We start from the raw sequence: 24,550 nt of genomic DNA, 5'->3' as shown, positions 1-24,550 counted from the left end.
TGAAGCCAGCAGAGCACGTCAAAAGGATAGTTAAGAAGGCATATGGGACACTTACTTTCATCAGTCATAGTACAGAGTGTAAGAGCAAGGAGGTAATGCTGGAGTTGTACAAAGCGTTGGTTCGGCCACAGCTGGAATAGTTTGTGCAGTTTGGCGGAACCCAAACTATAACCACTATAGGAAAGATGTGTTGCACGAGAGGGGGTACAGAGGAGCTTCACCAGGATGTTGCCTGGGATGGAGCATTTGAGCAATAAGGAGAGACTGGATAGGCTTGGGTTGTTTTCTCGAGAGCAGAGAAAGCTGAAGGGGGACATGATTGAGGTGTATAAGGTTATGAGGGATATGGACAGGGTGAGAAGGGAGCAGTTGTTCCCCTTGGTTGAGGGGTCAATCACGAGGGGGCATAGTTTTAGGGTAAGTGGCAGGAGATTCAGAGGGATTTGAGAAAAAGCTTTTTCACTCAGAGGGTGGTGGGAATCTGGAATGCACTGCCTGGGAAGGCAGTCAAGGCTGGGATCCTTACAATCTTTAAAAAATATTTGGATGAGCACTTGAAATATCATAACATTCAAGGATATGGGACAAGTGCAGGAAAATAAGATTAGCGTGCCTTTAGAAACATAGAAAAACTACGTCAGACCCCACTTGGAGTACTGTGCTCAGTTCTGGTCGCCTCACTATAGGAAGGATGTGGAAAAGATTGAAAGGGTGCAGAGGAGATTTACAAGAATGTTGCCTGGATTGAGTGGCATGCCTTATGAGGATAGGCTGAGGGAGCTCGGTCTTTTCTCCTTGGAGAGACGAAGGATGAGAGGAGACCTAATAGAGGTGTATAAGATGTTGAGAGGCATAGATCGGGTGGACTCTCAGAGGCTTTTTCCCAGGGTGGAAATGTCTGCTACAAGAGGACACAGGTTTAGGGTGCTGGGGGGTAGGTACAGGGGAGATGTTCGGGGTAAGTTTTTCACACAGAGGGTGGTGGGCGCAAACAGGCCCTTCGGCCCACAAGTTGTGCCGAACACATCCCTACCTTCTAGACCTACCTATAACCCTACATCCTATTACGCTCCATGTACTCATCCAGGAGTCTCTTAAAAGACCCTATTGAGTTCGCCTCCACCACCACTGACGGCAGCCAATTCCACTCGCCCACCACCCTCTGTGTGAAAAACTTACCCCGAACATCTCTCCTGTACCTACCCCCCAGCACCCTAAACCTGTGTCCTCTTGTAGCAGACATTTCCACCCTGGGAAAAAGCCTCTGAGAGTCCACCCGATCTATGCCTCTCAACATCTTATACGCCTTTATTAGGTCTCCTCTCATCCTTCGTCTCTCCAAGGAGAAAAGACCGAGCTCCCTCAGCCTATCCTCATAAGGCATGCCACTCAATCCAGGCAACATCCTTGTAAATCTCCTCTGCACCCTTTCAATCTTTTCCACATCCTTCCTATAGTGAGGTGACCAGAACTGAGCACAGTACTCCAAGTGGGGTCTGACGAGGGTCTTATATAGCTGCATCATTATTCCCGGACTCCTAAACTCAATCCCTCGATTGATAAAGGCCAGCACACCATACGCCTTCTTAACCACCTCCTCCACCTGCGGGGCCGATTTCAGAGTCCTATGGACCCGGACCCCAAGTCCTTCTGATCCTCTACCGTACTAAGAGTCTTTCGCTTTATATTGTACTCCTTCATCCCATTTGACCTACCAAAATGGACCACGACACATTTATCTGGGTTGAAGTCCATCTGCCACTTCTCCGCCCAGTCTTGCATCCTATCTATGTCCCTCTGTAACTTCTGACATCCCTCCAGACTATCCACAACCCCACCAACCTTCGTGTCGTCAGCAAACTTACCAACCCATCCCTCCGCTTCCTCATCCAGGTCATTTATGAAAATGACAAACAGCAAGGGTCCCAGAACAGATCCCTGGGGCACACCACTGGCGACCGACCTCCATTCAGAAAAAGACCCATCTATACCCACTCTCTGCCTCCTTTGGGCAAGCCAGTTCTGGTGGTAGATATTGTCGGTGCAGACTCGATGGGCTGAAGGGTCTTTTCTGCTCTGTATTACTCTGACTCTATGCCAGACATAGGCAAAGAAACCTCCTGCTGATTGCCACATACTGTCCCCCCTCAGCCTTTGTGGAGATGTAGTCCCATCTTCAGATTGAGGACCTTCTCCATCGTGATGTCTGGCACTACCACTGTGCTAAATGGGTTAGACTTCAGCAACTCAAGACTGGGCATCCATGACATGCTGTGGGCCATCAGCAGCAGCAGAATTTACTCGACCACAATCTGCAACGTTATGGCCCAGCATATCCCCTACTTTACTATTGCTACCAAGCCCGGGGGTCAACCCTGGTTCAGGGTTGCAGGAGGACATGCCAGGAGCAACACTAGGCATACCTAAAAGTGAAGTGTCAACCTGGTGGGACCTTGTCAAAGGCTTTGCTGAAATCCATATAAACTACATCAACTGCACTACCCTCATCTACACACCTGGTCACCTCCTCAAAAAATTCAATCAAATTTGTTCGGCTTGACCTTCCTCTGACGAAGCCATGCTGACTGTCCCTGATCAAGCTTTGCCTCTCCAAGTGGAGACAGATGCTCTCCTTCAGACGTTTCTCTAATAGTTTCCCTACTAATGACACTGGTCTGTAGTTCCCTGGTTTACAATGCTTCTTAAATAATGGAACCACAATGAAAAGTTTTGGCACACTGCAGATTGGGGAAGGTGTTTGAAGAGTGTGGGCTCAGTGGGGATTGGGCTGAGGTGATTGTAGAGTTGACTTATTGGGAATTGGGGAAACAGATTGAGGAATTTTGGTTCACTGGATTGGGGGATGTCATTGAAGAATGTTGTCTCACTGGGGATTGTGGGGATGTTGATTGAAGAGTGTTGACTCACTGGGGATTGGGGTAAGGTGATTGAAGAATGTTGGCTCACTTTGCATTGGGGAGAAAATGAATAAAGAAAGTTGACTCATGGGGATGAGAGGGAAGATGATTGAAGAGTGTTGGCTTAATGGAGATTGGGGAGAAGGTGATTGCAAAGTGTTAGCTTCGGGGAATTGTAGGGAAGGTGACTGAAGAGTGTTCATTCACGGGATTTGGGCAGAAGATGATTGAAGAATAATGAAGAATGATTGAAGAATGTTCACTCACTGGGAATTAGTGAGAAGGAGTTTGAAGAATCTTGCCTCATTAGGGATTGTGTGATTGTGATTGAAGTGTGTTGGCTCAGTGGGGATTGGGCTGAGGTGATTGTAGAGTTGACTTATTGGGGTTAGGGAAACATTGAGGAATTGGGGATAAGTTGTTTGAAGAGTGTTGGCTCTCGTGGGATTGAGGGGAAGATATTTGAGTGTTGCTTCACTGGGAATTTAGTGGAAGGTGATTGAAGAATGTTGTCTCACTGAGGATTGATGCACCAAGCTGAAGAGTGTTGGCTCACCGGGGATTGGGGACACTGATTGAGGAGTTTGGTCCACTCAAGATTGGGGGTATGTTGTTAACGAGTGTTCACTCACTGGGAATTGGGTAAAAGTGATTAAAGAATGTTGTCTAACTGGGGATTGGGGAGAAATTGAATGATGCGTCATGGGGGATTGAAGAGAAAGTCATTGATAAGTCGTAGCTCACTGGGGATTGGGGAAAGGTTTTGAAGATTGTTGGCTCACTGGGGATTGGTGAGAAGTATGTTGAAGTTACTCAGAACTCAGAATTTTTACACCGCAGAAGGCCATGCGGCCCACCAAGCCTACACCGACCACAATCCCACCCAGGCCCAATCCCCTCAACCCCACATATTTACCTTGCTAGTCTCCCTGACACTATAGGCAATTTACCATGGCCAATCAACCTAACCCGCACATCTTTGGACTGTGGGAGGAAACCGGAGCACCCGGAAGAAACCCACGTAGACACGGGGAGAACGTGCAAACTCCACACAGACAGTGACCCAAGCTGGGAATTGAACCAGGGTCCCTGGTGCGGTGAGGCAGCAGTGCTAACCACTGTGCCACCGTGTCTTGCCTCACTCGGAATTGGAGTGGACTGAAGAGTCATGGGTCACTTGGGATTGATGGAAAGTGCTTGAAGAGTTTTGATTGACTGAGGAATGATAGAAGGTGAAGAATGTTGGCTCACTGGGGATTGGGGAGAAGGTGATTGAAGAATGTTGGCTCACTGGGGATTCGGGAGAAGGTAAACATAGAAACAGAGATAATAGAAGCGGGAAGTGGCCATTTGCCCTTCGAGCCTGCTCCGGCATTCATTATGATCATGGCTGATCATCCAACTCAATAACCTGATCTCGCCTTCACCCCATATCTTTTGTTCCCCATCGTCCCATATCTAACTGCTTCTTGAAAACACACAATGTTTTGGTCTCAACTACTTGCTGTGGTACCAAATTCCACAGGCTTGTTAATTATTCACTTAAAGTGAGAGTCAGGTCTTTCTGTTAATGAAGAACAATTAACACTTTCCCAAACACATTTAACAGATTACAAAGTGAGGTATTCTTCTTTGAGGGATTCGGCGTGGCTTCTCAAAAGCATCGTAACATGACTCATGGAGATTGGAGAGAAGGTGATTGAAGAGTGTTGGCTCACTGGGGATTGGGGAGAAGGTGATTAAAAAGTATTGGCTGGCTGCAGATTGGCTGGAGGGGTGAGGGGGGGGGCCTTTCTGAATGATGTATGTTGGCTGGGTGGGAAGCAGCTGGGTTTGGATGGTGACTGATGAGTAAAGTTTGCACCATTTGACTGTCTCCATTCTTTTCTGTTATCAGGGAGCAGACTGGTCCAAGGTTGGCTTCTGTGATCTTAGCACAAGGACCCAGGCTGAGTATGTACACCAGATATATTCAGCAGTTTGAAAGTAACCTCGTTGTCCTGGACCAATCCTCTAGCAAGTCTCCAGAGCTTCCCACAACGCTGCTGGATTTTGAGGTAATGTCCTACAGAATGTACCTCAAGGGAGTGAGACACGGCTCACAATTCAATCAAATCTCCAACACTTGTAACACCCTTTTTGACCTTTAATGACATTTAATTATCCCACTGCTCTTTCCTTACTCGAATGAGCTTCATTTACACTCTCTCATTCCCACTATTACTTCTAGCAAATAGGACGGCTGATACTGACATTGAATTCAGAATGACGTGTGCGAGCTCTTTTCACCCTCTTAGCAACATCACTTTACAGTTTATTCTTCTAACAAATCATCTATTTCTCATAGTTTGAGACTTAGAGTAAAGTTTGAGAGTGAATGACAGCTGGGACTGAAAAGGGGGCGGGTTCGGAATGAAGAGCATCGGCTGGGTGGGATGGGGAGGGGGTTCAGTCTTTGTGTTTCTGTGGGTCTGTATTTGCATTGCTATGTTTCTGTGGGTCTGTGTTTATGTTGGTGTGATTCTATGAATCTGCTTTTGTGTCAGTGTGTTTCTGCGGGCCTGTGTTTGTGTCAGTGTGTTTCTGCGGGCCTGTGTTTATGTCAGTGTGTTTCTGTGGGCCTGTGTTTGTGTCAGTGTGTTTCTGCGGGCCTGTGTTTGTGTCAGTGTGTTTCTGCGGGCCTGTGTTTGTGTCAGTGTGTTTCTGCGGGCCTGTGTTTGTATTGCAGTGTTTCTGCGGGTCTGCATTTGTGTCGCTGTGTTTCTGCGGGTCTGCATTTGTGTCGCTGTGTTTCTGCGGGTCTGTATTTGTGTTGCTATGTTTACGCGGGTCTGTATTTGTGCCACTGTGTTGCTGTGTTATTTTTGTTATCTGGTATTTTCCCTATTTCTGTATTCTGAAAGAATATCTTTGAATAGTTTTTTTAATGATTTTAATTTGTCTTTCTCATCTTCTGCAATGGTGTTTAGGTATACCCTGGGTCTAACAAGCTGAGCGTAAAGCAGTGTCTTTTTAAGCTGCTACAGCGAGTTCCTCAATACCACCTCTACCTGACGGGTAAGTAACAGACTTTTCCTGTTTTTCACTCTCTTTCACTTTGCAATGGGACAGAAATATCCCGTTGTGCATCCATTAACCAAGTAATAGCTGAAGCACTGAAATAATCTGGTGAATATGCAGAACAATCTAATATAAAGGAAGTTGGTACATGTAATCTTTAACTGTTGACTTGTGCCCTGCCCACAGGTGTTCCTGGTGTACCCTATGTGTGAACTTGCAACTTCATAAACTTGTTGCGAAATTAAGTTGGAATGTGATGTTGATAGAACATAGAAAAACTACAGCACAAACAGGCCCTTCGGCCCACAAGTTGCGCCGGTCATGTCCCTACCTACCTAGGCCTATATATAGGCCTACCTATAACCCTCAATCCTATTAAGTCCCATGTACTCATCCTGAAGTCTCTTAAAAGACCCTATCGAGTTTGCCTCCACCACCATTGACGGCAGCCGATTCCACTCGCCCACCACCCTCTGTGTGAAAAACTTACCCCTGACATCTCCTCTGTACCTACTCCCCAGCACCTTAAACCTGTGTCCTCTCATAGCAGCCATTTCAGCCCTGGGAAAAAAACCTCTGAGAAGCCACCTGACCTATACCTCTCAACATCTTGTAAACCTCAGGTCACCTCTCATCCTTCGTCTCTCCAAGGAGAAAAGACCGAGCTCCCTCAACCTATCCTCATAAGGCATGCCAACCAATCCAGGCAACATCCTTGTAAATCTTTTCTGCACCCTTTCAATAATTTCTACATCCTTCCTGTGATGAGGCGACCAGAACTGAGCACAGTACTCCAAGTGGGGTCTGACGAGTGTCTTATATAGCTGCATCATTATCTCCCGAATCCTAAACTCAATCCCTCGATTGATGAAGGCCAGCACACCATACGCCTTCTTAACCACCTCCTCCACCTGCGGGGCCGATTTTAGAGTCCTATGGACCCGGACCCCAAGATCCTTCTGATCCTCTACACTGCTAAGAGTCTTACCCTTGATATTATACTCCTTCATCCCATTTGACCTGCCAAAATGGACCACTACACATTTATCCGAGTTGAAGTCCATCTGCCACTTCTCCGCCCAGTCTTGCATCCTATCTATGTCACGCTGCAGCTTCTGACATCCCTCCAAACTATCCACAGCCCCACCAACCTTCGTGTCGTCGGCAAACTTACCAACCCATGCCTCCACTTCCTCATCCAGGTCATTTATGAAAATGACAAACAGCAAGGATCCCAGAACAGATCCCTGGGGCACTCCACTGGTGACCGACCTCCATTCAGAAAAAGACCCACCTACAACCACTCTCTGCCTTCTGCAGGCAAGCCAGTTCTGAATCCACAAGGCAACAGCCCCTTGGATCCCATGCCCTCTCACTTTCTCGAGACGTCTTGCATGGGGGACCTTATCGAACACCTTGCTGAAGTCCATGTAAACCACATCTACCGCTTTTCCTTCATCAACGTGTTTAGTCACATTTTCAAAGAACTCCACCAGGCTCGTAAGGCACAATTTGCCTTTGACAAAGCCGTGCTGACTACCTTTGAGCATACTAAACTTCTCTAAATGTTCATAAATCCTGTCCCTCAGGATCTTCTCCATCAACTTACCAACCACTGAGGTTAGACTCACCGGTCGGTAATTTCCGTAAAGATGTAAAGAATTGTAAAAAAAAATGCTAGGGAGAAAAAAACTTTGTGTGGTCCCTTTAAAAGCTGGTGTTTTGTTTCAGTGCTTGGAGGTTTAAAATGCAAAGTATATCCAAAGTCCAAGCTGAAACATTTGTATCAAAAAGTCAAACAGTAGTCTTGACAAGACAACCTGTTGTTGTTTGAATTTTGCCCAATCAGTTTAAAGCAGGCACTCCGCTCCAAAGAATCTATAAGATTTGAATTTGATGCTGTTGACAAAATCAGACTAATCCTATTGTAGGAAAATTGATAGGTCACCACAGGTATAAAAGAGAGTGCAGGGGGGAAAACAGGAGATAGCAACTGCCACCTCTCTCCACCCTGCCAGATTTATATATCTCTTAAGAGAACGCACCATCTAACCAGCGAAAGGTACCAAATCAAAAAGAATTTACAGACAGAGAAATCAACTGAAAAACTCCAGAAGGTTCCGAAAGACACAAAACCTGGTTGTATATTTTTTTGAGAGTGACTAAATTCTATTATTACTTTTGGTTAATGAATAGATGTTGTACTTATTTGAACAGCATTCCAGTAGAATTTTATTTTATTTGGTATGTTACTTGTTTCGTTAAAGTTCCCCATTAGTGAAATAAATAAATTGTGAAGTGTTCATCTTAAAGTGAGTGTCGGGTATTTCTGTTAGTTAACCATTAAATGTTACTGAAAGACAGTTCACCTTCCCACACACTTTTAACAGATTACGAGGCAAGGTATTCCTATTTGGGGGATTCGGCGTTACTTCTCAAAGGGAGAACAACCTCTGCATTGTAACAGATTGGGGGCTCGGGTTCAGGATCTGAACAGTCCTAAATCTTTATATAAACCAAAGTGAGGAAATGGCTCTTAACATTGTTAAAGGACTTCTGCTGTTGAACATGCTTCCCAAATTTGCCAAGAAACTTCAGTGAAACTATAAAAGATGACACTTATAGAATTAGCAAACAGGCTAAAATTGGGTTGAACTAGTGATAATAAGAAAGCTGAAATCGTAATGGAGTTAGCCAAGCATTTAGATACATCAGAGAAACTGTCAAGTGCAGTGGAGTTAGAAAAAATTAAATTGCAACTGAGACAGTTGGAGTTAGAAAATAACCTTATAAGGCTGGAGTTAGAAGGCAGCGAAAGGGAAAAAGAGAGAGAAGGAAAGAAAGAGGAAGACCCTAGTAGAAGAAAGGGAAAAAGAAAGGTTGTTTGAGTTAGAAAAGATGAAGTTGGAATCTGAAGCAAGAAGACTTCAAATGACAGAAGGAAGAGTACCAGATAGAATTGATGATGAGCAAACTCATTGTAGCCAACCGCCTGGTAAGGATATATACAGATATATCCAAATATGATCAAAATTTGATTAAAAAAGACACAGAAACCTTTTTCATCTCCTTTGAGAAATTGGCTACACAGATGAACTGGCCAGAGGAGGTGTGGGTAATGCTAATTCAGAGCAATTTAATAGGCAGGGCTACTGGGGTGTTTGCAGCGCTGTCAGAGGAGGAGGCAGGAAAACATGAAGAGTGAAGAAGGCTGTTTTGAGTGCTTACAAATTGGTACCAGAAGCATAAAGACAATGGTTCAGAAATATAAGGAAGGAACCAGGTCAGACATATATTGAGTTTGAAAGAATTAAGCCGAACAACTTTGATAGATAGGTGAGAGCATTAAAGATAGAAAAGACATATGAAGCTATTAAAAATATTATTCTACTGGAGGAGTTTAAAAACTCACATTTAGAAGTGATAAGAACTCATGCTGAGGAACAGGAAGTTAAGACAGCGAGAAGAGCTGCAGGGATGCCAGGTGAATACACATTAGTACATAAATTGAAATCTAGCTTCCGACAGTAATTTTATTCTGCAAGGGATGGAAATTGGGAGAGAGGGAAATCCTTCAATGCAAAACAAAAAGTAGATCATACCGGGAATAGTTTACCACATGTGAAAAAAGATACCCAAGGGGGTGGAAAAGAGGTTAAAGACAAAGCTTTCGCTGTAGTAAGATGGGACACACAGTACTGGGGGCTTAAGAAAGGCACTGGGAAAAAGGATGTGGTATAAGAGGCTCAACCAGTGGGATTCGTTAAGACAGTGAAAGAAATCCCGAGAGAAGTCGAGGAACTGAAGGAGAGTGCACAGCCTAGGCACAGGCTGGATAATAAGATAGCGCCCGATCTTTTCAAAGACTTCATCTGTGGGGGTAAGATTTACTCGGGTAGAACAGGGGGAGAAGATAAAGAAGTTAAAATATTGAGAGATACAGGAGCTAGTCTGCCTCTAATAATAAGCGATGAAAATATTTGCACTCCTTCGGAAATACTGCCTGAGAGAGTGGTAATCTGTGGAATAAATGGAGGGAGGAGTAGTGTTCCCGTGTGTAAAATAAGGCTAGAAAGTCCAATCAAGACTAGGAAAGTGATCGTGAGAGTGATGGAAAACTTGGCTATTCCAGGAACAAAGAACAAAGAAAATTACAGCACAGAAACAGGACCTTCGGCCCTCCAAATCTGTACCGACCATGCTGCCCGCCTGAACTAAAACTCCCTATTCTTCCGGGGGACCATATCCCTCTACTCCCATCCTATTCATGTATTTGTCCAGAAGCCCCTTAAAACTCACTATCGTATCTGCTTCCACTACCTTCCCCGGCAGTGAGTTCCAGGCACCCACCACCCTCAGTATAAAAGATTTGCCTTGTACATCTCCTTTAAACCTTGCCCCTCGCACCTTAAACCTGTGCCCCCTAGTAATTGACTCTTCCACCCTGGGAAAAAGCTTCTGACTATCCACTCTGTCCATGCCCCTCATAATCTTGTAGACTTCTATCAGGTCGCCCCTCAACCTCCATCATTCCAGGGAGAACAAACCAAGTTTCTCCAACCTCTCCTCATAGCTAATGCCCTCCGTGCCAGGCAACATCCTGGTAAATCTTTTCTGTACCCTCTCCAAAGCCTCCACATCTTTCTGGTAGTGTGGCGACCAGAATTGAACACTATATTCCAAGTGCGGCCTAACTAAGGTTCTATAAAGCTGCAAGATGACTTGCCAATTTTTAAACTCAATGTCCCGGCCGGACGATGAAGGCAAGCATGCCATACGCCTTCTTGACTATCTTCTCCACCTGCGTTCCACTTTCAGTGACCTGTGTACCTGTACACCCAGATCCCTCTGCCTATCACTACTCTTGAGGGTTCTGCCATTTACTGTATATTTCCTATGCTTATTAGACCTTCCAAAATGCATTACCTCACATTTGTCCAGATTAAACTCCATTTGCCATCTCTCTGCAAGGTCTCCAACTGATCCATATCCTGCTGTATCCCCTGATGGTCCTCATCGCTATCCGCAAATCCACCAACCTTTGTGTCATCTGCAAACTTACTAAGTTACATTTTCTTCCAAATCATTCATATATATTACGAACAGCAAAGGTCCCAGCACTGATCCCTGAGGAACGCCACTTGTCACAGCCCTCCATTCAGAAACGCACCCTTCCACTGCTACCCTCTGTCTTCTATGACCGAGCCAGTTCTGTATCCACCTTGCAAGCTCACCTCTGATCCCATGCAACTTCACCTTCTGCACCAGTCTGCCACGAGGGACCTTGTCAAAGGCCTTACTGAAGTCCATGTAGACAACATCCACTGCCCTACCCTCATCAATCATCTTACACTTGAAAGCCTCCCACATGCCAGATGTTGATTTGTCCTCAAACATTTGCCCCCAACCTACATGCTTCAGTTCCTGCCTAATATTGTTGTGATTAGCCTTCCCCAATTTAGCACCTTCACCTGAGGACTACACTTATCTTTATCCATCAGTACCTTAAAGTTTACTGAATTGTGGTTACTGTTCCCGAACTGTTCCCCTACTGAAACTTCGACCATCTGGCCAGGCTGATTCCCCAATACCAAGTCCACTACGGCCTCTTCCCTAGTTGGACTATCTACATACTGTTTCAAGAAGTCCTCCTGGATGCTCCTTACAATCTCTGCCCTATCCACGCGCCTAGCACCAAGTGAGTCCCATATAGGGGGAAGTTAAAAATCACCCACCACAACAACCCTGTTACTTTTACACCTTGCCAAAATCTGCCCACCTATCTGTTCCTCTATCTCCTGCTGGCTGTTGGGAGGCCTATAGAAATTCACCCCCAAAATTGTGACTACACCCTTCCTATTCCTGAGCTCTACCCATATTGCCTCGCTGTTTGAGCCCTCTGAGGTGTCCTCCCACAGTACAGCTATGATATTATCCTTAACCAGTAATACAACTCCCCCACCCCTCTTACATTCCCCTCTATCCCTCCTGAAACATCTGTATCCTGGAATGTTACAGAATACAGCTTATTCTTGGAAATGATATAGTTGGATCACAGGTGGGAGTATGACCATTGTAGTGGAAAAGCCAAAAGAGAGAACGAAGGAGTTAGAAGAAACATACCTTGAAATTTCTCCGGACTGTGTGGTGATCAGATCCCACAGCCATAAGTTAAAACAGGAAGGGACTTCCGCATCATAACACTTGTTAATGGAACCTCTTCAATGTAAAAAATTATTGATGTTTTTCTCTCTATCTGAGCAAGACTCTCTTTCAGTTATGCAGGCACTAAATCCTCCTTGTCCAATCGCTTTCCATGTTCAATTTGGGTGAGGAGTTGTCTGTAACTGGAAAATGAATTTCAGTTTCCTGTCCTAAAACTGATCTCACCTCCTTGCTGCTTCTAATTCCTTCCTGTAATCCACTGCTCAAGATGTGCTGCTCTTAATCTAACAAAGATACCAATGAGCTCTGGGACACAGCAGCTTTAACCCCCATTGAGCAAACAGACAGCAGATTCAGAGAGTTGGGGAGAAGGAGATGAGTTGGTTCTATTCACAAGTGTTATGATGCAGAAGTCCCTTCCTGTTTTAACTTATGGCTGTGGGATCTGGTCACCACACAGTCTGGAAAAATTTCAGGGTATGTTTCTGAGGGATCTACACACTTCAGGATCTTTATTTGGGCTGAGTTTCAATTTGGGATTGAGGAGAGACACATTGAAATTCCTTCTGTTGTTCTCAGAGTGGTCAGGGAGCAGGACTCACTCAGCACGGTCAGGGAGCAGGGGTCGCTCGGAGGGGTCAGGGAGCAGGGGTCGCTCGGAGGGATCAGGGAGCAAGGCACACTCAGGGGTCAGGGAGCAGGGCGCACTCGGGGGGTGTCAGGGAGCAGGGCGCTCTCGGGGGGGGTCAGGGAGCAGGGCACACTCAAGGGGGTCAGGGAGCAGGGGTCACTTGGAGGGGTCAGGGAGCAGGGGTCACCTGGAGGGGTCAGGGAGCAGGGGCCGCTCGGAGGGGTCAGGGAACAGGGGTGGCTCGGAGGGGTCGGGGTGTAGGATGAGGCACAGTAATTGAGTGTGAAGTCTGGGAATTATAGCTGGTGTCCTCGGTTTCCGAGTCACTCTAAATAACCGATTCACCCAGCACTGAATGAGTCTAGAGCTCAGACTGAAACGTTTGTAACACGACTGAGTTGAGTTTTTATTGATATTGCACCAAGGTTGTTAAACTGTTTCAGGAGCTGTCCCTGCCCTTTCATATCTGCCTTCATCACTTCCTACTCAAAAACACAAATTTGACCCCTGTATCCATTCACCACCCCTGACACAATTATTCCTTTCCCGAGAAAACACTGCAATCTGTTTTTTCCATTCAATGTGGTGTCTGCAGGAATCTCTGCGATTTGAGTTTCTAACATTTCCACCACAATCACCTGAGCTACAGTCACAAATAATGTTTTCTGTTACATTAGAGCATGATTCCTCTCCATTGTCATCTTGTTGTTCTGCTCACCACACCATCTTCCCTTTACAGCTTTTGAGAGTTACATTGTCACCACAGCACGGAGACACCATTCAGCCCAAATGTGAAACCTGTGTCTTCCCAATCCTTGTACTATTAGCAAATGGGAAGTTTTTCCTGTCTACCTTATCTCAACCTGTCATCAACTTGTACACCTATATCAAATCTCCCTTCAGTCTCCTTTACACCGAGGAGATAACCAGCTTCCCCAAACTCAGTTGGTACAGTGGTAAAACCTCCCTGCACCCTCGACAGAACCCTCTCATCTTCCAAAGCGAGGTAGAGGTTGTGGGCTTGGGAGGTGTTCTACCTGTCCTGGGAGTGTTTGATGGGTACAATGTAGAAGGGCTTTCCTCCATATCTAGACCTGTGCTGTACCAGTGCTGCGAGTGTTTGATGTGGACAGTGTAGAGGGAACTTTACTTTGTATCTAACCCCATGTTGTACCTGCCCTGGGAGTGTTTCGTGAGCACAGTAAGAAGTTTAACAACACAGGTTAAAGTCCAACAGGTTTATTTGGTTGCAAAAGTGGTAGCACTAACCTGGTGGAGTTTTTTTGAAGCAGTGACTAGAATGGTTGACGAGGGAAGGACCGTGGATGTCGTCTATATGGACTTTAGTAAAGCGTTTGACAAAATCCCTCATGGTAGGTTGGTGCAAAAGGTTGGATCTCATGGGATAAAGGGGGAGGTGGCTAGATGGGTGGAGAACTGGCTTGGTCACAGAAGACAGAGGGTGGTAGTGGAAGGGTCTTTTTCTGGCTGGATGCCTGTGACTAGTGGTGTTCCGCAGGGCTCTGTATTGGGACCTCTGCTGTTTGTGATTTATATAAACGATCTGGAAGAAGGTGTAACTGGGGTGATCAGTAAGTTTGCGGACGACACGAAAATGGCTGGACTTGCAGATAGTGAGGAACTTTGTCAGAGGCTACAGAAGGATATAGATAGGCTGGAAATTTGGGCAAAGAAATGGCAGATGGAGTTCAATCCAGATAAATGCGAAGTGATGCATTTTGGTAGAACTAACGTAGAGCTATATGATAAATGGTAGAACCATAAAGGGTGTAGATACGCAGAGGGACCGCAAGTCCACAGATCCTTGAATGTGACGTCACAGGTGGAGAAGGTGGTGAAGAAGGCATATGGCATGCTTGCCTTTATAGGACGCATAGAGTATAAAAGTTGGGGTCTGATGTTGCAGTTGTATAGGACGTTGGTTCGGCCGCATTTGGAATACTGCACCCAGTTCTGGTCGCCACACTACCAGAAGGACGTGGAGGCTTTAGAGAGAGTGCAGAGGAGGTTTACCAGGATGTTGCCTGGTATGGAAGGGCTTAGTTATGAGGAGAGATTGGGTAAACTGGGGTTGTTCTCACTGGAAAGACGGAGGATGAGGGGTGACCTAATAGAGGTGTATAAAATTATGAAAGTCATAGATGGGGTGAACGGTGGGAAGCTTTTACCCAGGTCGGTGGTGACGTTCACGAGGGGTCATAGGTTCAAGGTGAGGGAGGGGGAGGTTTAACACGGATATCAGAAGGACGTATTTTACGTAGAGGGTAGTGGGGGCCTGGAATGCGCTGCCGGGCAAGGTGGTGGAGGCGGACACACTGGGAACGTTTAAAACTTATCTAGATAGCCACATGAATGGAGTGGGAATGGAGGGATACAAAAGAATGGTCTCGTTTGGACCAGGGAGCGGCGCGGGCTTGGAGGGCCGAAGGGCCTGTTCCTGTGCTGTATTGTTCTTTGTTCTTTGTTTTAAAAGCCACAAGCTTTCAGAGCGCTGTTCCTTCGTCAGGTGAGTGGGAATTCTGTTCACAAACAGGGCATATAAAGACACAAACTTAATTTACAGAATAATGGTTGGAATGCAAATACTTACAGCTAATCAAGTCTTAAAGGTACAAACAATGTGAGTGGAGAGAGCACCAAGACAGGTCAAAGAGATGTGTATTGTCTCCAGACAGGACAGCCAGTGAAATTCTGCAAGTCCAGGCAAGCTGTAGGGATTACAAATAGTGTGACATGAACCCAATATCCCGGTTGAGGCCGTCCTCATGTGTGCGGAACTTGGCTATCAGTTTCTGCTCAGATACTCTGTATCTAACTGTTTGGCTGTTTGTGTATTCTGCACGAATATCAGAATCTGCTTTCTTCATGCTGCCTGAATGACACACTCAGAATCACAGAATTGTTATGGAGCAGGAGGCCATTTGGCCCATCGTGTCTGCAGTGGCTCTCCAAACAAGCATCATGGCTTAGTGCCATTCCCCTGCCTTTCCCTGTACCACTGCACATTGTTTCTATTCAAATAATCACCTAATACCCTCTTGAATGTCTCGATTGAACCTGCCTCCACCGCACTTCCAGTCAGAACATTTCAGACCCCAACCACTCGCTTTGTGAAAAAGCTTTTTCTTGCATCACATTTGCCTCTTTTGCAAATCCCTTTCGTTCTTGATCCTTTTACCAGTGGGAACAGTTTCTCCATATCTACTCTGTTCAGCCCCTCATGATTGGAACATCTCTATCAAATCTCCTCTTAGTCTTCTCCTCTCCAATGAGAACAGTCCCAACCTCTCCAATCTATCGTCATAACTGAAGTTTCTCATCCCAGGAACCATTCTTGTAAACCTCTTCTGCACTCTTTCTAATGTGTTCACATCTTTCCTATTCTGTGGCACCCAGAACTGTGCACAATATCCCAGCTGAGGTCTAACTAGTGCCTTGTATAAATTCAGCATAATCTCCTTGCTCTTGCATTCTATGTCCCTATTAACAAAGCCCCGAATATTGTGTGCTCTATTAACTGCTCTCCCCACCTGTCCTGCCACCTTCAGTGATCTATGTACACATACTCACCCTCTGCTCCTGCACCCCTTTAATAATTTACTCCTTATTTTATATTGTCTCTATATTCTTCCTGTCAAAATGCATCACCTCACACTTCTCCACACTGAACTTCATCTGCCACCTATTTGCCCACTCCACCAACTTTGAAGTTCTACACTCCTCCTCACAGCTTAAATTGTTTCCAAGTTTTGTATCATCCACGAACTTTCAAATTGTCCCCTGCACAGCAAGATTTAGATCACTAATATATGTCAGGAAAGGCAAGGGTCCCAATACTGACCCTTGGGGAACACCAACATAAGCCTTCATCCAGTCTGAAAAATATTCATTGACCATACCTCTCTGCTTCCTATTATTTCCCATTATAGTTATATATCTGTAATAATTTTACTGAGGCCACTCTTCTGTCTCCATCACTCTTTATTTAAGACGTGCTGAAAAAGTCATTCAACGGCTACAGAGAGCAGATCAGTCCCGAGTCCATCAACTGCCGGCCTGAGTGGAGCCAGCTGGTTTTAAACCCTCTGCTGTTCCTTCCCTATTGGGCAAGCCTCCAGTCACCTGATGGGGGATCTCATATTCTACGAGGCTCACGGGATGATCCCCTGTAGCCATCATAACAGTATCCATGTTGCTTCTGTCCCTTTCATTCTTTGAGCTGTAACTTCTGTCTCAGGTTTGTTGTGTATTGAATGTCTTCTGACATCCATATACATCACATCAACATCATTACCCTCATCAATCCTCTCTGTAACCTCCTCAAAAAACCTCCAGCAAGTTTGTTACACACGGAATTTTCAACCTATCAGCAACAACTGTGCTTTTTTTCAGATTATTTAAATACTTTGTGCCCTCATTCTGTGGAATATGAAGATACAAAAGGTAATTACAAATGTAATTATAAATCATGTACAGTATCTAAAGTAATTTGCAATTAACATGTTGGCGATAAGGGAAAGTTAGTGGGGAGGTGGTTCTTGTTCCTGATTGGTGCAGTGTCAGATGTTGAGGGTGATTCTTGCTTTTGACTGGTGCAAGGTGAGATGTGAAGGGTGGTGCTTGTTTCTGATTGGTGCAATACGATTTGGAGGTTGGTTTTTATTTCTGATTGGTGCAGTGTGAGAGGTGGAGAGTGGTGCTTGTTTATGATTGGTGCACTGTCAGATGTAGGGGAGGTTCTTGATTCTGATTGGTGCAGTGTGAGATGTGGTGGGTGGAGCTTGTTTCTGGTCCAGTGTGCAATTTAGGGGTGGGATCTTGTTTCTGATTGGTGCAGTGTGAGATGTGGTGGGTGGAGCTTGTTTCTGGTCCAGTGTGCAATTTGGGGGTGGGATCTTGTTTCTGATTGGCGTAGTGCCGGATGTGGAGGGTGTTTCTTCATTCTGGTGCATTGTGACATGTGGACGGGTGGTTCTTGTTTCTGATTGGAGCGGTGAGAGATTTGGAGTATGGTTTTTGTTTCTGCTTGGGGCAATGTGAGATGTGGAGCGTGGTGCTTGTTTCTGATTGGTTCAGTGTGAGATGCGGAGAGTGGTTCTTGTTTATGATTGGTGCACCTTCCCATGTGAAGGATGATTCTTGTTTCTGATTGCAGTGTGAGGTGTGGAGGGTGGTGCTTGTTCCGGATTGGTGCAGTGTGTTATGTGAATGGTGGTGCATGTTTCTGATAAGTGGGGAATGGAGCTTGTTTCTGGTGCAGTGAGAGATGTGGGTGGTGGTTCTTGTTCCTGATTGGTGCACTGAGTGATGTGGAGGGCAGTGCTTGTTTTTGATTGGTGGGTGGATCATGTTTCTGATTGGTGCAGTGTCTGATGTGGGGCGTGAAGCTTGTTTGATGTGTGAAGGGTGGTGCTTGTTTCTGATTGGTGCAGAGTATGAGATGGATGATGGACCTTGTTTCTGATTGGTGCAGTTTCTGATGTGGAGGAAGATTCTTGTTTCTGATTGGTGCAGTGTGAGATGTGGGGTATGGTGCTTGTTTCTGATTGGTGCAGTGTGAGATATGGAGGGAGGTTCTCGTTGAAAAGTACAGCACAGGAACAGGCCCTCCGAGCTGCGCCAATCATGATGCCTGCCTAAACTAAAACCGTGTGCACTTACGGAGTCCATTACCATCCAATTCATGTATTCGTCTGGATGCCCCTATCATACCTGCTCCCACCACCTCCCCAGGCATCCCATTCCAGACATTCACCACCCTCTGTGTAAAAAAACTAAGCTTTTCCCCACACACCTTAAACCTATGTCCCCTAGTACTTGCCTTTTCTACCCTAGGAAAAAGCATTTGACTATCCACTCTGTCCATGCCACTCGAAATCTTATTAACCTCTATCAGGTCACCCCTCAACCTCTGTTGTTCCAGTGAGAACAAACTGAGTTTATCCAACCTCTCATAACTAATACCCTCCAGATTGGTGCAGTGCGTGATGTGAGAAGTGAAACTTGATTCTGACTGGTGCAGTCTGATGTGGAGGGTGTTGCTTTTCTCAGATTGGTGCAGTGTGAGATATGGAGGGAGATTCTTGTTTCTGATTGGTGCAGTGAGAGATTTGGAGGGTGGATCTTGTTTCTGATTAGTGCAGTGTGAGATGTGGAGGGAGCTTCTTTCCGATTGGTGCAGTTTGAGATTGGGGTGTGCTTCTTATTACCGATTGGTGGAGTGAGAGATTTGGGGTGTGCTTCTTGTTTCTGATTGGTGCAGTGTATGATGTGGAGTTTCGTTCTTGTTTCTGATTGGTGCAGTGTGTGAGATGGAGGGTGCACCTTGTTTCTGATTGGTGCAGTAACTCATGTGGAAGGTGGTTCTTGTTTCAGGTGCAGTGTGAGATTTGGAGGGAGTTGCTTGTTTCTGATTGATGTAATGTGAGATGTGGAGGGAGGTTCTCCATTCTGATTGGTGAGATGTGGAAGGAGATTCTTGATTTTGATTGGTGCAGTGTGAGATTTGAATGGTGGTTCCTGTCTTTGATTGGTGCAGTGTGAGATGTGGAGGGTCGTTCCTGTTTCTGATTGGTACATTGTCTGGGATCAAAATGTAACATCTCAGAGTTTGCAAGTTGGGTGGGAGAGTGAACTGTGACAAGGATGCAGAGATCCTTCAGCATCTTCTGGACAGGTTGGTTGAGTGGGCAAATCAATGGCAGCTGCAGTATAATTTGGGTAAATGTGAGGTTATTCACTTTGGAAGCAAAAACAAGAAGGCAGATTACTACCTGAACGGCTGTAAATTGGGAAAGAGGGGTGTGCAGCGAGACCTAGGTGTCCTTGTGCATCAGTCGCTAATGGTAAGCATGCAGGTGTAGCAGGCGGTAAAGAAGGCAAATTATATGTTGGTCTTCATTGCAAGAGGTTTCGAGTTCAGGAGCAGAGATGCGTTGTTGCAATTATACAGGGCCTTGGTGAGGCCACACCTAGAATATTGTGTGCAGTTTTGGTCTCCTTTTCTAAGGATGTTCTTGCTCTCGAGGGAGTGCAGCGAAGGTTTACCAGGCTGATTCTGGGGATGGCGGGACTAATGTATAAGGAGAGATTGACTCGGTTAGGATTGTTTTCGCTGGAGTTCAGACAAATGAGGGGGGGTTCTCATAGAGACTTATAAAATTCTAACAGGGCTAGATAGATGCAGGAAGGATGTTCCCGATGGTGGGGGTGTCCAGAACCAGGGGTCACAGTCTGAGGATCAGGGGAGACCATTTAGGACGGAGGGGAAACCATTTAGGACGGAGGTGAGGAGACATTTCTTCGCCCAGAATGGTGAGCCTGTGAAATTTATTACCACAAGAAGTAGTTGATGCCAAAACATTGAATGAAGAGGCAGCTGGATATAGCACTTGGGGCGAATGGGATCAAAGGTTATGGGGAGAAAGCAGGATTAGACTATTGAGTTGGACAATCAGTTATGATGGTGATGAATGGCGGAGCAGGCTCGAAGGGCTGAATGGCCTCCTCCTGCTCCTATCGTCTATGTTTCTATGTGGCGGCTGCTTCCTGTTTCTGATTGGTGCAATGTTTGATGTGGAGGGTGGTTCTTGTTCCTGATTGGGCAGTGTGAGATGTGGAGGGTCGTGCTTGTTTTGGATTGGTGCAGTGTTACTGACAGTGCTGTTATTTCTATACAGCTGGTTTACTTGTTGTGGTTGAAATTTGTGAGCTGCTCCGACAGTGTGTGTCCCAATGGGTAAGTCTAAGTCTTCCTCTTTCCTTCTGCTCTTCCTCAGAATATCAAAGAGAAGTGCAGCTGTCAGGGGAGGTTTGCTGGGAGCTGGTATCAATGATCATTGGGGGTCAGTGTCAGGGGTGTTCAGGGGTACTAGGGGCTGGTGTCATAGTTGGCATTGCCAGGGACCCATATTCAATTCCAGCCTTGGGTCACTGTCATGTTCTGGACTGGTTTGGAATCGGCACCTTCTCCCCTTGTCTGAGTGGGTTTCCTCCGGGTGTTCCGGTTTCCTCCCACAGCCTGAAAGACATGTAGTTAAGTGAATTAGCCATAGTAAATGCATGGGCTTGTGGGGATAGGGCACAGGGTGGCCTGAGTAAGATGCTCTGTCAGTGATTCGATGCAGCTTCAATGAGCCGAATTGCTTTTTTCTATACTTTAGGGGTTCGAGGGTTTTTTTGGGTCAGTGTCAGGAGTTGTATGGGGCTGGTATCGGGGGTCATCAGGGATTATGAGGGGCCTGCATTGCGGGGGTCAGCAGTGGGGCCATTGTCGTGGGGGTTGTCGGATCACCGGTGTCAATGGGGGTTGCCGGGGCGCCGGTGTCGGCGGGGGGTTGCCGGTGTCGGCAGGGGGTTGCCGGGGCGCCGGAGTCGGCGGCTGGGGGGGCGGGGGGGGGGGCGGTGTCAGGGGATTCACCAGCGGGCCAGTGTCGGCCAGTCACTGGATTGCTGTGCTTTTTGTTGAGTTAAGGTTGTTGCTGAGGTGGGTGACCTTCAGGCTGCAAAATTTAAGCAGTTCTAGTCTAGACTATAAAATCTGACCTGCTGAGGAAAACTGGAATCCACTGGGCCAACAAAGCTGGGAAACTGCCATCAGACACTCATCTCCCAATAACTGTTCCATCTTCCAGCACTGTCCCTGTAGGACATTATCTCTGATACCCCCCTTTCACAGGAAGAAACTCATTGAAGTTTACTGAAACTTTCTGGATCGAACCTTTCACAGGAATATTTGAGCAGGTGTCTTCACAGCGCACAATGTAAGAATTCTCACTGTAATACACACAGAGACTAATAGGCAGACACATCCTAACCATACAGGGGAAAGGGCATTCTGAAAAGAGGCAACTCCAGCTCGCCGTTCTCTCCCTACCCACCATTAGGCCATTTATAATGTTATATCATCGGCCTCTATTTCTCAGACAATCCTGCTGTCCTGTTAGTAACTATGCTGCTCCTTCTCAAACAATAGTCTGATTTTCAATTTGTACTTTAGGAGAGTCTGCAGAAGCTGCTGGAGGTTGAGCACAGAGTGAGAGGCCTACACCAGGTCACACAGCCTGGGAGGGTGAGTACTCCTGCCTTCACCTCATTCAATCAGCATTGCTCAAGGTGGATTCTGCCCCATTCTGTCCTGGTGTGAGCTGCACATGCAGACTGAGACAGGGGTTGTTCAGAGACGGGATATAAACACCACTACCACAAGGACTCAGTTTTATTTTTCTCCCCAGCGTGGAATTGAGGGACACAGAGAGAGACCTCCCCAGGGTGGGAGTGAGTATCACAGAGCGAGAGAGACCTCCCCCGGATGGGACAGAGACCAAGAGAGAGTGAGACTTCCCCAGGGTGGATTGCAGATCAGAGAGAGAGAGAGAGATGGACCTCTCCAGGATGGGACAGAGAGTCAGAGAGAGAGAGAGCTCCCTAGGGTGGGACTGAGGGTCATAGTGAGAGAGACCTCTCCCAGGTGGGACAGGGAGTCAGAGAGAGAGACCTCTCCCAGGTGGGACAGGGAGGCAGAGAGAGAGAGAGACCTCTCGCTGGTGGGACAGGGAGGCAGAGAGAGAGAGACCTCTCCCAGGTGGGACAGGGAGTCAGAGAGAGAGAGACCTCTCCCAGGTGGGACAGGAAGGCAGAGAGAGAGAGAGACCTCTCGCTGGTGGGACAGGGAGGCAGAGAGAGAGAGACCTCTCCCAGGTGGGACAGAGAGTCAGAGAGAGAGAGAGAGACCTCTCCCTGGTGGAACAGGGAGTCACAGAGAGAGACCTTTCCTGGGTGGGACAGGGAGTCACAGAGAGAGCTCCCTTGGGTGGGACTGAGGATCATAGAGAGAGTAATGGAGAGATCTCCCCGGGGTCTGGGGACGGGGTAATGGGGTGAATTGTATGCCTTCTCTCTGGTCTGGATTGAGTTCACTAATGTCAGAAACAACAGTGGCTCAGCTCAGGTAGGGAGAGTGAGGTTGATGGGTGGATGGGGTAGGTGGGAGGTGTGAAGGGGAGGTGGGGAGTGGGGGGGGAGGGAGCGTGTGGGAGCAGCGAAGGGTGGGTAGGATGGATGCTGGGGGAAGGGGTGGGGGGGAGGTGTTGGAGGAAGGATGTGGTTTGTAAGCCCTGCTTCACCCTGAGCCACAGCTGACACTAGCTATTGGGGAAGTTAGAAACGGCTGCTTTCAGGGTTGACCTGGTTGAACATTTGAATCACCAAAACATTAAACGACCACAACAAAACTTGGGATCATCGACACCATCCAGGACGAAGCGGCCCATTTGATTGGGATTGCATTCATCAAGATTCACCACCTATGAACAGTGGCAGCCGTGTGTACCATCCACAAGATGCACTACAGGAACTCCAAGGTTCCTTCGGCAGCACCTTCCAAATCCACGAACACCACTATCTGGAAGGACAAGAGCAGCAGATACCTGGGAACACCACCACTTGAAGGTTCCCCTCCAAGTCACTCACCATCCTGACTTGGAAATATATCTCCATTCCTTCACTGCTGATGTGTCAAAATCCTGGAACTCCCTCCCTGACAGCACAGTGGGTGTACCTACACCACATGACTGCAGTGATTCAAGAAGAAGCGCACCACCACTTTCTCAAGGGCAGTTTGGCATGGGGAAAGGTTGCTGGTCTAGCCAGCAATGCCCGCATCTCAAGGAGTCATCGACTCCTTGATTGTCATTGACTTCAGTAAGCGTAAAGGAGAACATGCCTCTGACTACACCAATGGGGACGAAGTAGAAAAGGTCAAGAGCTTCAGGTTTTTAGGTGTCCAGATCACCAACAACCTGTACTGGTCGCCCCATGTCGACACTATAGTTAAGAAAGCCCACCAACGCCTCTACTTTCTCGAAGACTAAGGAAATTTTGGCATGTCAGCTATGGCTCTCTCCAACTTTTACAGATGCACCATAGAAAGCATTCTTTCTGGTTGTATCATAGCTTGGTATGGCTTCTGTTCTGCCCAAGACCGCAAGAACTACAAAAGGTCGTGAATGTAGCCCAATCCATTATGCAAACCAGCCTCCCATCCATTGACTCTGTCTACACTTCCCGCTGCCTCTGCAAAGCAGCCTATATAATTAAGGACCCCACACACCCCGGACATTATCTCTTCCACCTTCCTCCGTCGGGAAAAAGATAGAAAAGTCTGAGGTCACATACCAACCAACTCGAGAACAGCTTCTTCCCTGCTGCTGTCAGACTTTTGAATGGACTTGCCTTGCATTATGCTGATCTTTCTCTACACCCTAGCTACATTCTGCACTCTCTCATTTCCTTCTCTATGAACGGTATGTTTTGTCTGTAAAGCGCGCAAGAAACAATCCTTTTCACTCTATGTTAATACATGTGACAATAATACATCAAATCAAATCAAAAGGATGTTGCTGAGGATGGGGTGCCTGTTACCTGGTTCTGTTACCCTTTTCACTGATGAATTAAGCTGGATTCTTGTCAATGTGTGAGAAGCTCAGTAAACTGGGGGGAGGTGCAGAGAGAATGGCAATGTTTTCACTGAGACTGTTCAAACTGGAATTACAAATCCCTTTGTCCTATAAGGTGCTTATCAAGGAAGGAGCACTGCTGAGAGTGACTGAAGAAACATGGCAACCTCGTTATTGTTTCTTGGTAAGTCAGTCCTGGTTTACTTTAATCTATTATACGATGTTGAATTGATTAGTGCTTGTGATAAATATTTGCACTGGATCTGCTGAGCTGACTGGAGTCTATCTGTGAGGGAACA

General features: G+C 46.5%; 1 protein-coding gene across 1 annotated transcript in view; it reads left to right on the top strand.

Moving 5' to 3' along the window:
* LOC144491844 (FYVE, RhoGEF and PH domain-containing protein 5-like) overlaps positions 1-24,550 on the top strand; it is a 137,830-nt gene that overhangs the window by 14,664 nt on the left and 98,616 nt on the right. Inside the window, exons 6-11 of the mRNA XM_078210137.1 lie at positions 4,816-4,975; positions 5,888-5,975; positions 17,188-17,238; positions 20,475-20,533; positions 21,794-21,865; positions 24,367-24,435. Of these exons, the coding sequence (XP_078066263.1) occupies positions 4,816-4,975; positions 5,888-5,975; positions 17,188-17,238; positions 20,475-20,533; positions 21,794-21,865; positions 24,367-24,435 (499 nt within the window). The remainder of the gene's footprint in view (positions 1-4,815; positions 4,976-5,887; positions 5,976-17,187; positions 17,239-20,474; positions 20,534-21,793; positions 21,866-24,366; positions 24,436-24,550) is intronic.

The sequence above is a fragment of the Mustelus asterias genome, chromosome 3 (genome assembly GCF_964213995.1).
Source record: "Mustelus asterias chromosome 3, sMusAst1.hap1.1, whole genome shotgun sequence".
In the NCBI taxonomy this organism is placed as follows: Eukaryota; Metazoa; Chordata; class Chondrichthyes; order Carcharhiniformes; family Triakidae; genus Mustelus; species Mustelus asterias.
The sequence above is the reverse complement of the archived record's forward strand: the minus strand, read 5'-3'. Positions and strand labels throughout refer to the sequence as shown.